At 54.9% G+C, this 14,044-nt stretch overlaps 1 protein-coding gene across 1 annotated transcript in view; it reads right to left on the bottom strand.

The window, feature by feature from the left end:
* The window catches only part of TNFRSF21 (TNF receptor superfamily member 21), a 32,114-nt gene extending 31,134 nt beyond the window's left edge, over positions 1–980 (bottom strand). The window contains exon 1 of the mRNA XM_048935333.1: positions 847–980. Coding sequence (XP_048791290.1) covers positions 847–879 — 33 coding nt within the window. The 5' untranslated portion in view covers positions 880–980. The remainder of the gene's footprint in view (positions 1–846) is intronic.
* Between the last annotated feature and the right edge of the window lie 13,064 nt (positions 981–14,044).

Genomic DNA, 14,044 nt, shown 5'->3' with positions numbered 1-14,044 from the left:
TGAAGCACTGCTGCCCATGGGCACAGGTCTGGCTGCGCAGCCTGCATCTCTGCAAGGAAGGGAAGCCACACCAAACAAGGAGCAGTGCCAGTGAGCACGGCCCCAAGTTTGATGGCAATTCAGAGACACGAGGAGCCCATCGCCTGCCGAAAGGAGCCCGTTACTGACTGAAAAAAGTTGGTCCTGCTGAGGGTCTCGACAAAGAGCTGTTTCTTCATTAAAAGTAACACCTTATTTCTGCCGGCCTGGGGTTAACGAAAGTAACAGCGTGCCACATCAGCAGCCAGGCTGCTCCCGGAGGGCATCGCTCCTGCAGCACTGCAGCTCCCGGCGCTGCCCAACGCCCCACGCCGTGCCGCTCCGCGCGCCCCAGCGATGGGGATGGCATCCCTGCGGGGCACCGCGGCCACGCCGAGTTCTGCTCTGCGCCCGAAGCGGTGCCGCCGTTCCCCGGGGAAGGGATGGCTTTGGGCTCTTCCTTCCCTAAATTCCTGCAGAGCCGCTACTGCGGGAGCCAACGCGCTGCCGGTTACACAACCCGCCGCACCGCTGCAGTGCCGATGGCAGACCCTCCCCAGCAGGACCCCCAGCACGATGGGATTCTGCCTACAACCGCCGATCCTGGAGATGAACCCCCGGATAACACCGCGTGGGGGGGAAGCAAAAAATAAAACAGCGATAGCATTAAATAAAGGAAACGGGAGTCTGGGCGCATCCCTGAATCCCTGAAAGCAGCCACGGAAGGAGATGCGGCCCCGCAGAGACACGGCGCGGGCCCCGTGAAAACCGCAGCCCCAGCCCCAATACCGACCCCAACCCCGGTCCCGACCCGCCGGCACCACTCACCGGGAGGACGGCGGCCAGCACGGCAGCCCCCATGGTGGCCGGGGCCGCCGCGCCGCAGCGAGCGGGGCGCTGCCCGGTCAGAGGCGTCTCTCCTTCATACGGCGGCGGAGGGGCGGCGCGGGGCCGGCGGCGGCGGCTGCCCGCGGCGGCGGGAGCCCATGGCCGGCCCGGGGGGCCCTGCCGCCCGCCGCGCTCCCACCTGCCTGCGGCGCCGCCGGCTGCGCGCGGGGCGGGGGCGGTGCACGTGGGGCGGCGCGGGGGGGGCGGGGCCGACAGTGTGACGTCATCGCGGCGCGGGGAAGAGGAGCGCGCCCCCTGGCGGGCTTGAGGGGAAGAGCGCAGCGCCGCGGTCCGGATTGCGAAGCGCAGCACCGCGCTGGGCCTCTGTGAAGGACACAAAATCTCCAACAACGAAGATCAAAGGAAACTTTCCTGTTTCACTGAAGCACGGGTCACATCCAAACCCTTCCGAAGTGCTCACGAAGCCTTTTGTTGATTTCACAGTGCAGTTTAAAGGCTCCTTTTCCACCTCGAGCAGATCTCTTGTCCTGTATTTCCTCCCATCTAATGCTGGAAGGCAGCGATGACCTCAGGGACGTGATGACCCAGGGTGCAGAGCTGCCCAGCAGGAAGAACAGGGTGCCCAGGGCTGCTCATGATGTAAAGTATTGGGCCCCAGCACAGGAAGGACGTGGAGCTCGGGGAGCGGGTGCAGAGGAGGCACTGAGATGAGCAGAGGGCTGGAGCAGCTCTATGTGAGGAAAGGCTGAGGGAACTGGGCTTGTTCAGCCTGGAGAAGAGAAGGCTGTGGGGTGACCTCATGGTGGCCTTGCAGTGCTCGAAGGGAGCGGATAAACAGGAGGGGAACGGCTGTGTGTGAGGGTGGATGGTGATGGGACAAGGGGAATGGTTTTAAAGTGAGACAGGGGAGGTTTGGGTTGGATCTGAGGAGGAAGTTTTTCCCCCCGAGGGTGGTGAGGCACTGGCACAGGTTGCCCAAGGAGGCTGTGGATGCCCCATCCCTGCAGGCATTCAAGGCCAGGCTGGATGTGGCTCTGGGCAGCCTGGGCTGCTGGTTGGCGACCTGCACACAGCAGGGGTTGGGACTGGATGAGCGCTGTGGGCCTTTGCAACCCAGGCCATGCTGGGATTCTGTGATGATGATTCTGTGATACTGGGGGTAAATGGCAGGTGATAACATGGAATTGGAATTGTGGATGGTGGAGAGGATTTGGAGCTTGGAGAAATGCATCTTCCTGGTGCAAAGTGGGCATGGCAGGCTGGTGATGGGACTGCAGCCCCCCAGCCCTGTAGGACTGGCCAGCAGCATGACAGCGTGCTCTGGCTGGAAAAGAGTAATCGGGAGCATGGAGTGACTCAGGGGATGGGCGATGAGATGGATCCTGTTACTGCCCTGGCTTGGATTCCAATTAGTTCCATTCACTTTCAATTATGATTATGCATGGGCTGCCCTGTAGATCTCCGTCCCCCTGGCTGTGACAAACACAGGCCACGCTGCTCAGGCTGGATCGCACCGTCTGCTCCAGAAACTGCTGATGGAGTTCTCCTCTCACTGCATTGCTGCTTTTCTGCATCTTTGGCAAAAAAACGGGGAAGTGGGTGAGCAAGCTTAGTTTCGTGTTCAGTGTTTTTGGCGGCTCAAGGAGTTCCTCCTTCTTTTGGTTCCTTTTTCCTCATGTGCCACCCCATGAGTCATGCAAAGACAGCCTGTCACGGGCTGTGGGATCAGCCAAGTCACTGAAATGCTGACTTGAACAACACCAAGAGGGGGGTGTTTTTAATCACAGTCAGCAAACCTCACTGCTGTTGTTCACTAAGGGGCCATGGGGGTTGGGGAGGTGATGCAGTGATGTCCACCAACCTGGTTGGCCACCAGAAGCCATCTTCTCTGAGGCTGCAGTCTCACTCTTCTTGTGAAGAAAAGCCAATGCTTGTGTTAGTAGAATTGGCACAGAATACGGAATGGTTTGAGCAGGAAGGGACCCCTGAAGGCCATCAGTGCAGGCCTGCAGCACACAGCACACCTCAGCTCCTCAGTGCTCAGAGCCCCGTCCCCTGGCCTTGGCTGTGTGCAGCAGCTGGCTGTTGGAAGTGCTCCCCAGAGTTCATGAAATGGGAGGAAGTTTCTCACCAAAGGCACTATGTGGGAAATGGTGCGGGATGCACTGCACAGCTGCTGCTTGCTGGGTCCTGTGGAAACCAGAAGCCGTGTGGGAACATTTTCACATCATTTATTTGTGATGAAGGAAGGCAGGTTAGCGGAGCAGACGTCATTTACTTCTAGACTTTCTCGTTCTCTGTATGTGGACCATCTCTTTCATATCTCCCTTAGAAAATTTCTTTTTCTGAAGCTGTTACAGCAAAATCGCCCGTGTGAGAAAATTTGCGTTTCCAAATTCCTGCAGAAACCACATCTATCACTTGTGTAAACATAAATCAGGAAGCTAAGCCAACAGAGCCATGGGCTCAGCCTGGGTGAGGGGAGGAAGACCGTGGGTGGGATTTCTCACCCTTCTGGTCCTTCTTATGATCTCCAGGGAATGGGAAGGGAAACATCTTCCAAGAGCAGCCATTCCCAGCAAGAACATACATTTCACACACACATATAGGTATATATACGTGCGCACACACACAGGCACAGTGGTTCCTAGCAAGAGACATGGAAAAGCAGGAGTTGTAGGGAAGATCTCTGGGGTGCTGGAGGTGCAATGGTACTGGCAACCTAAAAGGAGTGTGAGAGCTCCTGCAGCCACCCTGTGATGGAGAGCACTTCTGCCAACTCATTGTGGCCTTCCAGTAATTGAAGGGAGTGCATAAACAGGAGGGGGAATGGCTGTTTGTGAGGGTGGATGGTGATGGGACAAGGGGAATGGTTTTAAAGTGAGACAGGGGAGGTTTGGGTTGGATATGAGGAGGAAGTTTTTGAGCCAGAGGGTGGTGAGGCACTGGCACAGGTTGCCCAAGGAGGCTGTGGATGCCCCATCCCTGCAGGCATTCAAGGCCAGGCTGGATGTGGCTCTGGGCAGCCTGGGCTGCTGGTTGGCGACCTGCACACAGCAGGGGTTGGGGCTGGAGGAGCGCTGTGGGCCTTTGAACCCAGGCCGTTCTGTGATTCTAAGGCCCCTGGAATGATCTTTTCTCACTTTCTGCTGTGGGAAAAGAAATGCACGTCCTGTTACAGAGCTGGGTCTCCAGATCCTGCCTTAAACTTTCTGCCAGCAGCAATACTGTGAGTTGCTTTTATGTGTTATTTCAGTTCAGCTGAGTGGGAAGGGTCTTGAAGGAGGAATTTCCTCCATCTCAGGTGTGCTGTCACTGATGGATTTCCTGCATCCCCATAGGAAGCTGGAGCGTTGTGAGGTGCAGGTTTGATGGCTCCTGGCTGTACAGCCTCTGTAAAGGCTGACACATGGCTGGGGGTTTGTTCTCCCAGCACAGCTGGAGAAAGAGAAGCTCAACAGCAGACAGTAATGCTGAGTGCATCAAGGAGATACCCTCCCTTGTGCAGACCAGTGTCTGTAAGGTGACAGTGGGAAGATACTTCTGCAAATGGAGCACATCTGGAGCTGCTTCTTCACCCCTTGGCAGGAAAGGAAAGCACAGGGGACTTGCATGTCAAATCTTTTTCAGTCAGTGGGTGGCTGTGATGAAGCTTCCCTTCTGCCCCAAAGCAAATGCTGCAAAGTGGAGCTGTCTGTCTCCATGCAGCCATGTCTGTGCCTCCCAGAGCAAAAGTAATGCAAGTAGGAAGGGTTAACACTTCTTTGGGGTTGGGGGTGTTGATGTATAGGAGTCTTGCTTTGCAAGTCCAGCAGCCTTTGCTTTGGCTTTGCTGGATGGGAGCGAGGCCCACATTCTGACACCTGGACGCTCATCTCAGCCTCCCCATGAGCACGGTGCCCTGGGCAAGTCGCACGATGCCCTTGTTTGCCTTCTGCTCTCCCCTGGGTCTCTGCAGCTGAAGCTGCCCAGCAAAGCTTCCCTGGGCTGTGTGCTCTGGTTGGTTCAGCAGCTGAAAAAGACATTGATTGGGCAAGCTGTCCTGGCTCAGAGATAAAGCAGCTAAGGACTCTCACCACCTCGAGCCCAGCTTGGCTCAGCACTTTTTACTTTATTTTTTCCTCGAGTGAGAACTGAACACCAGATGTACAGCCCTGGGGTATTTTTGGAGCCCAGGAGGATGTCGCTTCCCGAGTGACCCTGCTTAGCTGCACCCAGCAGGGAGGGACGTGATGCTGAGTGACCAGAAATAGTTGCAGTTTAAGGTCTTGTGGTGTTGCTCCCATTTAGCAGTGCAGAAGCTCATGTATCCCCAGAGACTTAATGCCCAGTGCAGAGTAAAGACAGAAGCAGCTGGAGATCTTAGCACCACTGGTAAGCATCACTGCAGCCAGGGTTTGTCACCAGCTTTCAAGAAAAGTGTTGCTCTCTGCGTTCTTACGGCAATCCAATCAATACAGATGTGATGAATCCCTGCTTTGATGTGTCAGACCAACAGTTGGATGTCATACCTCTAAAAAGCCTTTCAGGGGAGTGGGTCTGTTACTGGCTAAGGGTGGTCCCTAAAGCATAGAGATCGCATCCAGCTCAAGCAAGGACATCTCCCTCCTGCCTCACTGCCCTCTCAGGGTCCGTCCTCAGCACTGGGCAGCTTTTCTCAATCTTGCTGGCAGCTTTTCAGCCAGCCTTAATTTCCAAGGATCCTTCCAAATGTGTTACTAGTCTTCAGCCAAAAACCTGGGAAAATTCATTCAAAGCAGCCTGGATACGCAGGGGGCTCTCCTGCCCTGTGAGCCTTTGAGCACTGCCATCCCACCATCCTTCCCCCGTACCTCTTCCACCTGTCTTTCTGCACTCATGAACAAACTATGCTTCTCTGAAAGGAAGAGAAGCAAGGGAAACAAATAATACAACAATAAACATGCATCCCAGCCAAACTGTGCAGAGAAATGTTCAGCTCTCCCTTTCTCTTTGCTTTTCCAGGCCCTCCTAGGAAAGCTGGCTACTTCCTCCATCCCACAACCTTCTGCTGACCTCAGTTCACTGGTGTCAGGCCTTGGGCTATGTATGCATTTGTCCCCAGCAGCAGATGTCTACCTGTCCATCTATCCATTCATCCAGCCATCCAACTCATCAACACCCCATTCATCCAGCCATCCAACTGGATGAGGACCTACGAGATATGGTTTAGTAGCTTGTGGTACTAATAGGAATGGGAGGGTGGTTGGACTAGATGATCTTGCAGGTCGTTTCCAACCTTGTGATTCTGTGATTCTGTGAACTCATCAACACCCCATTCATCCAGCCATCCAACCAACCCACAAGCCAACCAGCCAGCCCATTATCCCCTGCTCAGCATCACCTATTTGATGATTCCCCTTCTTAGGCAGGAGCTCCATATTGACCTCTATTGGAAGAAGTCTTAGATAAAGTCAAAGCCAAGGACAGCCCATTTAACATGCAGGATTTCTAATTGCAGTCGTGTGGAGTTGAGCTCTCAGTATTACAGGGTGAGAGGAATTTGATGCAGAAACAGGAGTGCTTCTGGATCTCTGCTTTTCACTGCCATTCACCTTGCATTCAAGTGGGAGTAGAAGAGGAGAGCCTTGGAACATGGAGGAGCAGGGCTATGTGCATTTCTGTCTGGATCACCTGATGAATGATGTAGGTTGGATGTAAGGAAGGAGCCGCTGGCGGTGAGGCGGTGAGGCGCTGCACAGGGTGCCCAGAGGTGCTGCTGCCCCGTCCTGCACGCAGCCAAGGCCAGGGGACGGGGCTCTGAGCACTGAGGAGCTGCGGTGTGCTGTGCGCTGCAGGCCTGCGCTGATGGCCTCCGGGGTCCCTTCCTGCTCAAACCGTTCTGTGCTTCTGTGACTCTATGGTGATGTGGTGCCAGCAAAGGGATGAGCTGTTCCCCTGTTCATTATTGTTACCAGATGAGCAGCGGACTTTTACGATCCCTGGTTTGGATAACCACACGCTGATTGCAGCAGAGGATGGAGGTCTGCACTGCTCATCCCTTCTGCAGCCCTCACTAGGCGGGGGGAGCACGCACAGCCCCTGTGCTCCCCTGCAAGGCTTTGTTCCTTGGGCTGACGTGCAGCATTCCGGACATGATGACATATCCCACCCCGTCATGGTGTCCTGCTTTGTTTGGACTTGGTGCTGATGCCTGGAACAATGCGCTGTGGTCGGACTCACAAGCTGGGGGTGCCTGGGATGGAGCCAAGCGGTTCCTGCTCCCTCTGCTCACACTGGGGGAGAGGCAGCTTCTGGCCACCTGGTAGCTGTGGGTTTCATGGTGGTCCTGCAGCCAGAGGCAATAGGCAGTCACCAGCCTCCTGTTCCTAGACTACAGAGCCAGTGTTTGGCACCGGCTCTGCCACAGGTGTGTCGTGTGGGCATGGGGTGCTGTAGGCACTGTCTCTTTTCTCATGGGACAAGTGATAGGGCGTGAGGAAATGGCCTCAGTTGCACCAGAGAAAGTTTAGATTGCACATTTGGAAGAATTACTTCGTGGAAAGGGAGGTTAGGCTTCAAAACAGGCTGCCTGGGGAAGTGGCAGAGCCAAATATATATAACCCCTTGGAGCTATTGAAGAGAGGTGTGGCTGTGGTGCTTGGGGATGCAGTTTAGTCATGGATTTGGTAGTGACGATGATTGGACTTGGTCTTGCAAGTCTTTTCCAACCAAAATTATTTGATGATTCTATGAGGATCACAGGGTAGCTTCACTTGAAGACCTGCCTATGGATGTCTCCAGCTCAACTGCTGATGGAGCAGAGCCGGGTTTGGGGTCAGAACAGGATGAAGGCAGCACAAGCTCCCTGGGTGTCCTCTGTCAGTGCTGGACCTGTTCTCGTGGTAGAAATATTTTTCATCATATCCAGTCCAAAACCTCCTTATATTCACTTATGATTCTGAAATGGATGTAGGAGCACTGGGGGCCTCAGACAGGACTTGCCCTGATGATGGCTCTCTCCAAGTTCCTCGGCAGTCAGGAGTTTACATGTCCTCTGTTGTACTGCCAGGAGGGAGGGCAGACCTGTGTCATTTCCAGCTTTGAGGGCCTGGGGGATACCTGGGTGTGATATCCCTCAATGCAAGTCCTGTTGCACAGCTATTTTGAGCAGGCAGAGAATACATGTCCGAGTGTGGCAAGGAGCTGCTCTTGGGTGGCCTGGCCGCTGTGTCCTCACTTGCCAGCTGGTTGCCCTTGCTGCCCTGCTGAGCCCCCTTTGCTGTGTGTGAGCCCTATGGCCAACAGCCGAGGTGAAGGCGGTCATCACATGTGGTGCTGGAAGGCAGGATAATGTCCTCCACTACCAGCTGAGGAGTGACAGTACATACAGACAAGCTGTGGTGCCCATGGTTTCGGTGCCTTTAAAGGCCTTATTAAGCGAGACAAGTAAGAAGACACCATTTATTTTATTAGGGTGAAGACAAAGACCCCCTTGGCTCCTTTGACAAGAAGCTCCCATTCTCCCCAGCTTACCACAGCAGCGGTTCAGGGTCTGGCCCTTGTGATAGAAAGGCCCCTTCCCCAGGCCGGAGGATTTATTGCCGTGCTGACACGGATGAAACATTCCCAGGACTTCCCCTCTCCAGGGCTGCTCGTTCATCTCTCGCAAACAGAATGGAGCTGTCACAAGAGCAGATGCTGAGCAGGCCGAGCTCTCCATGAGATCCTTCACCACCAGAGATGATAAACAGATGGGGGAATCTGCTGGGATGTGCGCTGACGTCAGAAGTAGGTGAGAGGCTGAGCGTTGTCCCCAGGGAGGTGGGAACATGCCGAGAAAGCTGGAGGCAGGGCCCCGCATGCCATGGCACCACAGCTCTTCATTCCCCCACACCTCCGCTGCTAACAGAGCCGTTTCCTCTGCCGCCCCTCCCAGCTGCCCTGAGGTCTCACACCCTGCTGTTATCTCTACCCGACTCCTCCCTCGGATGCCCTCTGATCTGCTCGCAGCTGCATTTCTGTCTGCTCAGCTGTGCTCTGTCCTTCGGGTGGTCCTGTGCCACCAGAGCTCTGTGACCCGAGGCACTGGCCTTCAGAGGACGGCTTTTTGGGGCAGCTGCAGCACAGCCGTACAGAGCACAGCGAAACCTTCCAGGTTCCCCGGAGAGATGCTGAGAGCTTCTCCTCCCCAGGGCCGTGGAGCCGGCAGTGCTGGGGGTTGGGCAGCAGAGGGACGCAGGGTCCCTGCCCACCGCAGCCATTCAGAGACTCCCATCCAAAGGGAGAAGTAGAGCACGGCACTTGTGGGCCGTGGGGCTCAGTCTGACCCACAGCCCTCCTGCGAGGGGTTTTGCTCTCCCCACCACCACACCGGGGCTGTGACGCAGTGAAGAAATCCTTCTTGGGAGGAGGCTGCGGCTGCTGTTTGCACACAGCCCAGATGCTCCTGCACCCACCAGGGCTGGTTCCACAGGAGCCATCAGATACCCCAGGCTGGCACAGTGCCCTGCTGGCTCTGGGAGAGCAACAAAGCCAGCCCAAAGATGCCCCTAAGCCCTGATGGTGAGCAGAGCCATCCCAAAGCCGGTAGGGAGCACTGGCCCATGAAGGAGTGCATCCCAGTGAGCGCAGCCAGCAGTGCCTTGCAGAAGCTGCGTGCCAGCAACTGTTCTTGGAAAGTCTGGAGCACAGCTCGCTCTCGGGCTCTGTGCCTCTGCCTGCTTTTCGTGCACATCCCCAGGGAGCTGGAGCTCTCCAGCCTAGAAATGCAATTATTGATGCATTTGGCACAATTTGCTGCTCTCTTTCCCTCCAGAAACTGACTGGGGAGTGGCCCAGCCCAGCCTGTCCTTCCCAGCACCAGGTGCACGGGGCCATGCCTGGGAGGTTCAGCCCCACAGCATCTGGGTGCTTAGCTGCCCTTACTGTTAGATTTGAGTTACTGGGGTTGAATTTTAATAAACTAAATAATTGCACTTTCCATTCTGGCCCCAAAGAAGCATGGAAGCCCTGACGGTGAGGCCCAGGGGCACTGGGGGTGGTTACTGCCAAGCTGCCAGGGCTCTGACAGCCAGACAAATCTCACACTGGTGGTGCTCAGTAGTGAGCAGTGCAACAAAGGCTCTTCCTCATTCATTTCTCTTCGTAGCACTTCCTGGTGTGCCGTAACTCAGAGCTGTAACATGAACGTGCCCCTTGCTTTCCTGTGTTGTCTCCTGCTGCTTCCACAAGCCCGTGGCTGGGTTTTGAGGCTCTGGAGGGCTGCGTGCGCTGGGCTCAGGCTGTGTGCCAGGCAGCAGTGAGCTCAGCAGCCTTGGTGCTAATGGTGCTTTTAGCCTTTGCATAACACAGTAGCATGGGCAGCGATGTGGCACAGTCATCCTTGACAACTGTTTCCTGTAGCAAAAAGCTATGGAAATTGGGGCCAAAAATGCAAACATTTCTTTTCCTTTTTTATTTTTTTCCTTCCAAATTTTCTCCCCCAAGGGAAGGCATTGCACAGTGCTCTAGTTACTTTGGCTTTGTTTTCAATGGAGCATACCCAGAAGCTTGCTCAGGGGCTGGGGCAGCAGCCAGAAGACCCACTCCACCTTTTTACTTTTGTGTATCTTAATCTCTTTAATTAATTAGCATCTATTTCAAAGTGCACCCTCAATAAGAGACCTGCACCAGCTGAGACCTCGTCAGCACGAAGCAAAGCCAAATCACTGCCTCCTCTGCCTTACACACAACCGCCCCGTTACTGCATCCTGGAAGGAGGCTTGCTCCTTCTGTAGGGTCCAGAGGAGCCACAAAGATGAGCAGGGGCTGCAGCACCTCCACTACAAAGACAGGCTGAGGGAGCTGGGCTTCAGCATGGAGAAGAGAAGCTGCGGGGTGACCTCAGTGCAGCCTGCAGTACCTAAAGGGAGCCTGCAGACAGGAGGGGAGTCAGCTCTTGGAAAGGGGAGATGAGAGCAGGACAAGGGGAAATGGTTTGGAGTTGAGGGAGGGCAGCTGGAGGTTGGATGTCAGGGGGAAGTTGTGTGCTGTGAGAGTGGTGAGGTGCTGGAACAGCTGCCCAGAGAGGCTGTGATGCCCCGTCCATCCCTGGAGGTGTTGGAGGCCAGGTTGGATGGGGCCCTGGGCAGCCTGGGCTGCTGTGAAATGGGGAGGTTGGTGGCCCTGCATGGCACAGGGGGGTTGGAGCTTCGTGATCCTTGAGGCCCCGTCCAACCCAAACTGTTCTGTGATTCTGTGATTCACTTAAAATGAATGAGCCCATCACAAAGAACCTTCTTGTGAACACAGCCCAGGCCTTCTCTGAGTCATCCCTTTCCTCTTTCTTTTCCTTCTGATGTGTTCATAGATCCTCCTGGTGCATTCCCACCCTCTTTATCTGGGACTTATCTGTCCTTCTCTTGTGGTGTTGCAATGAAGTGGTTTTACTTGGAAATGTATGACTGGCTCTCATGGTCCCCACAGTCTGCTCCTCCTCTCTGAGGATGTCTGCATTCCCTGCACAGCTGCAGCCCCTCCAGCACTGCCTCACCATGGCGAGAACAGGTGGTTTCTGTGCTGTTTGTGATGCACAGCATCAGCACAGTGAGTGTGCCTTGAAAAATCACAGACTCACAAAATGGCCTGGGTTGAAAATGCTCCTCCAGTCCCAACCCCCTGCTGTGTGCAGGTCGCCAACCAGCAGCCCAGGCTGCCCAGAGCCACCTCCAGCCTGGCCTTGAATGCCTGCAGGGATGGGGCATCCACAGCCTCCTTGGGCAACCTGTGCCAGTGCCTCACCACCCTCTGGCTCAAAAACTTCCTCCTCATATCCAACCTAATGTGACCATGTGGTGCTCCTTATTGCCCCTATTGCTGAGGCAGCAGCCCACTGCCTTGCTGTGCTTTGTGCTTGGCCACTCAGAGCAGCTGATTTCCACTGCCCTGCTGGTGTGCAGCCTGGATGCTGTTCTCTCTGTTCTGAGTGTGACCACACAGTTGGCAGCAATGCAGGCGCCCTTTGTCTCTTCCCTGGGCTTCATGAACATAATAAATCAAGGAATCATAGAATCACTGAGGTTGGAAAAGACCGCTGTGATCCCCAGCCCCAGCCCACCAAACCCACTGACCGTGTCCCTCAGTGCCACATCTCCCATCTCCATGGTTCTGGGACACCTCTGGGGGGGGGGACACCCCTCTGGGCCACCTGATGTAGCAGTACCATGACACTGAGCCACCCAAAGTGTCCCATGGGCAGCCTGCCTTGATGCTTGGCTGCCTTTGTTGGCCAGGAGGAGTGGGTGCTGGGACTCACAGGGAGCATCCCGGCCCAGCAGGGTGAGCCAGACCATGTGGTGCACAGGGCACCCAGCGCATGGCAGGAGGTGTTTGAGATGGAAATTGGAGTCTGACTTTGGCCCTGAACACTGCAGGAAATATTACATGTGGCTGTGAGATACCGGTTCAAATCCTGCTATCTGTAGCAAGAGATTTGAGCATCCCTTCTGCCTCTTCAATTCAACTCATACATAGCAAAGCAGAGCCCTGTCTCCCTCCCCATTTGTGCTGAACAAACAATGCCATGGCTCTCCCATCTCTGCCGTGTTAGGAAAAACTGGGTCATGCATATAATTCTGCAGAGGGAAACAAAAGGCCATTCTGCCCCTGTTGGGTCTCATTTATGGATGCTGCAGCGTGGTGTGGCCATTCTCTCTTGATTCCAGCAAACAAATAATAGCTAATAATTTGGTGGTCAGATTTTTTTACCTGCAGATTTGAGGAGAGATTCACGTCACAGTGGACAAGACAGTAAAACACGACTCACACATGAAGCTGCTTGCAGCTTCTGCAAGGCACCAGATTCCCATCTGAGCCGTCTGTCACCAGGTCATGTCAGGGCTGTTCTCTGGCTCCCAAGTAGCATGGGATGTCCTGGCTGCTGCATTTCCCCAGCAAATCCGAGCAATGCATGCTCCAGGAAAGCAGTGCTGCAGACCCGCTCTGTTCTCCCCATGCATACACACAGCTCTGTGCCATCACACATCACCCAAACACTAAATATCTGCTGCACCCTTCTGTTCCTGCTTTGGGGCTTCAGCCAGCAGCCAGCTCAGGCTGTGGGGCTGCACTGCCACTTTCCAGCATCTCCTGAACCCCAAAAGAGCCGTATTGAGGGAAGTGTTACCCCACATCCCTTAGTTTTCTTCCCTGACAGCAAGCAAATGGTGTGGCTCAGGGTGTGGGTGGAAGCTGGGATGAAGTAAGAGCACCAGCATCAGAGCTGCTGTTACCCTCCAGCACTGGGGAGACGCTGGGGGGTTTCCAGCCAACCAAGCCCTGATGCACATCTCCATGGCCTTAGGTAGAGGAAAGTGACATGGAAAGCAAAAGAGCAGCTTGGGGAGTGATGGCTGCAGCCTCCTCACTCCTGGGGAAGCTGAAGCAGAAACAAGGTCACTGACACTCCAATTCACATAATCACAGAATGGCCAGGGGTGGAAGGGACCTCAAGGATCATGAAGCTCCAACCGCCCACCACAGGGAGGGCCACCAACCTCCACATTTTCCCTGACATCCAACCTCCATCTGCCCTCCCCCAACTCCAAACCATTTCCCCTTGTCCTGCTGTTACCTCCCCTTTCCAAGAGTTGATTCCCCTCCTGTTTGTAGGTTCCCTTTATTTCCTGGAAGGCTGCAATGAGGTCGCCCCACAGCCTTCTTTTCTCCAGGCTGAACAAGCCCAGCTCCCTCATGTCCTGCTCCCAGCTGCTCTCTGCCCAGCTCCTTCCTTGCTGGTTTTGCACCCACCATAGCTCTTCTGCTCTCAGATGCAAAGAAAGAAAATTGCTAGTGGAAAAAAAAAGGATGGTGAAAGACAATATTGAAGGACAAAAGGTTGGGGAGCAAAGAGCCGGCCAGCAGCCCTGTCCAGAGCACTGCTCCGTGAAGCTGCCATCCCTCAGCTCTCCACCAGCTCAGTCACGCAGGCTTTCTGCAGCTCCATCGGCGCCCCAAAGGTGTGGATGGGAAAGGACTTCTTAACCATCGTCTTTCCCGGCCTCTGGCAGAACTCCTCTTTGGTCTCAGGGGTATGAGTGCTGTATCTCTGTCGTGGTGTGTTTCTGTGGGTGGGAAGGGAGGTGTCCTTCGGCCTCGGCACACAGATGAAGGTCCAGCTCTCATGTACATGTGCTGAAAGAGCACTGCATTGCACAGCGGGAAATGAGAGCACTCCTGT

Source organism: Lagopus muta, chromosome 2 (assembly GCF_023343835.1).
Source record: "Lagopus muta isolate bLagMut1 chromosome 2, bLagMut1 primary, whole genome shotgun sequence".
Taxonomy (NCBI): Eukaryota; Metazoa; Chordata; class Aves; order Galliformes; family Phasianidae; genus Lagopus; species Lagopus muta.
The sequence above is the reverse complement of the archived record's forward strand: the minus strand, read 5'-3'. Positions and strand labels throughout refer to the sequence as shown.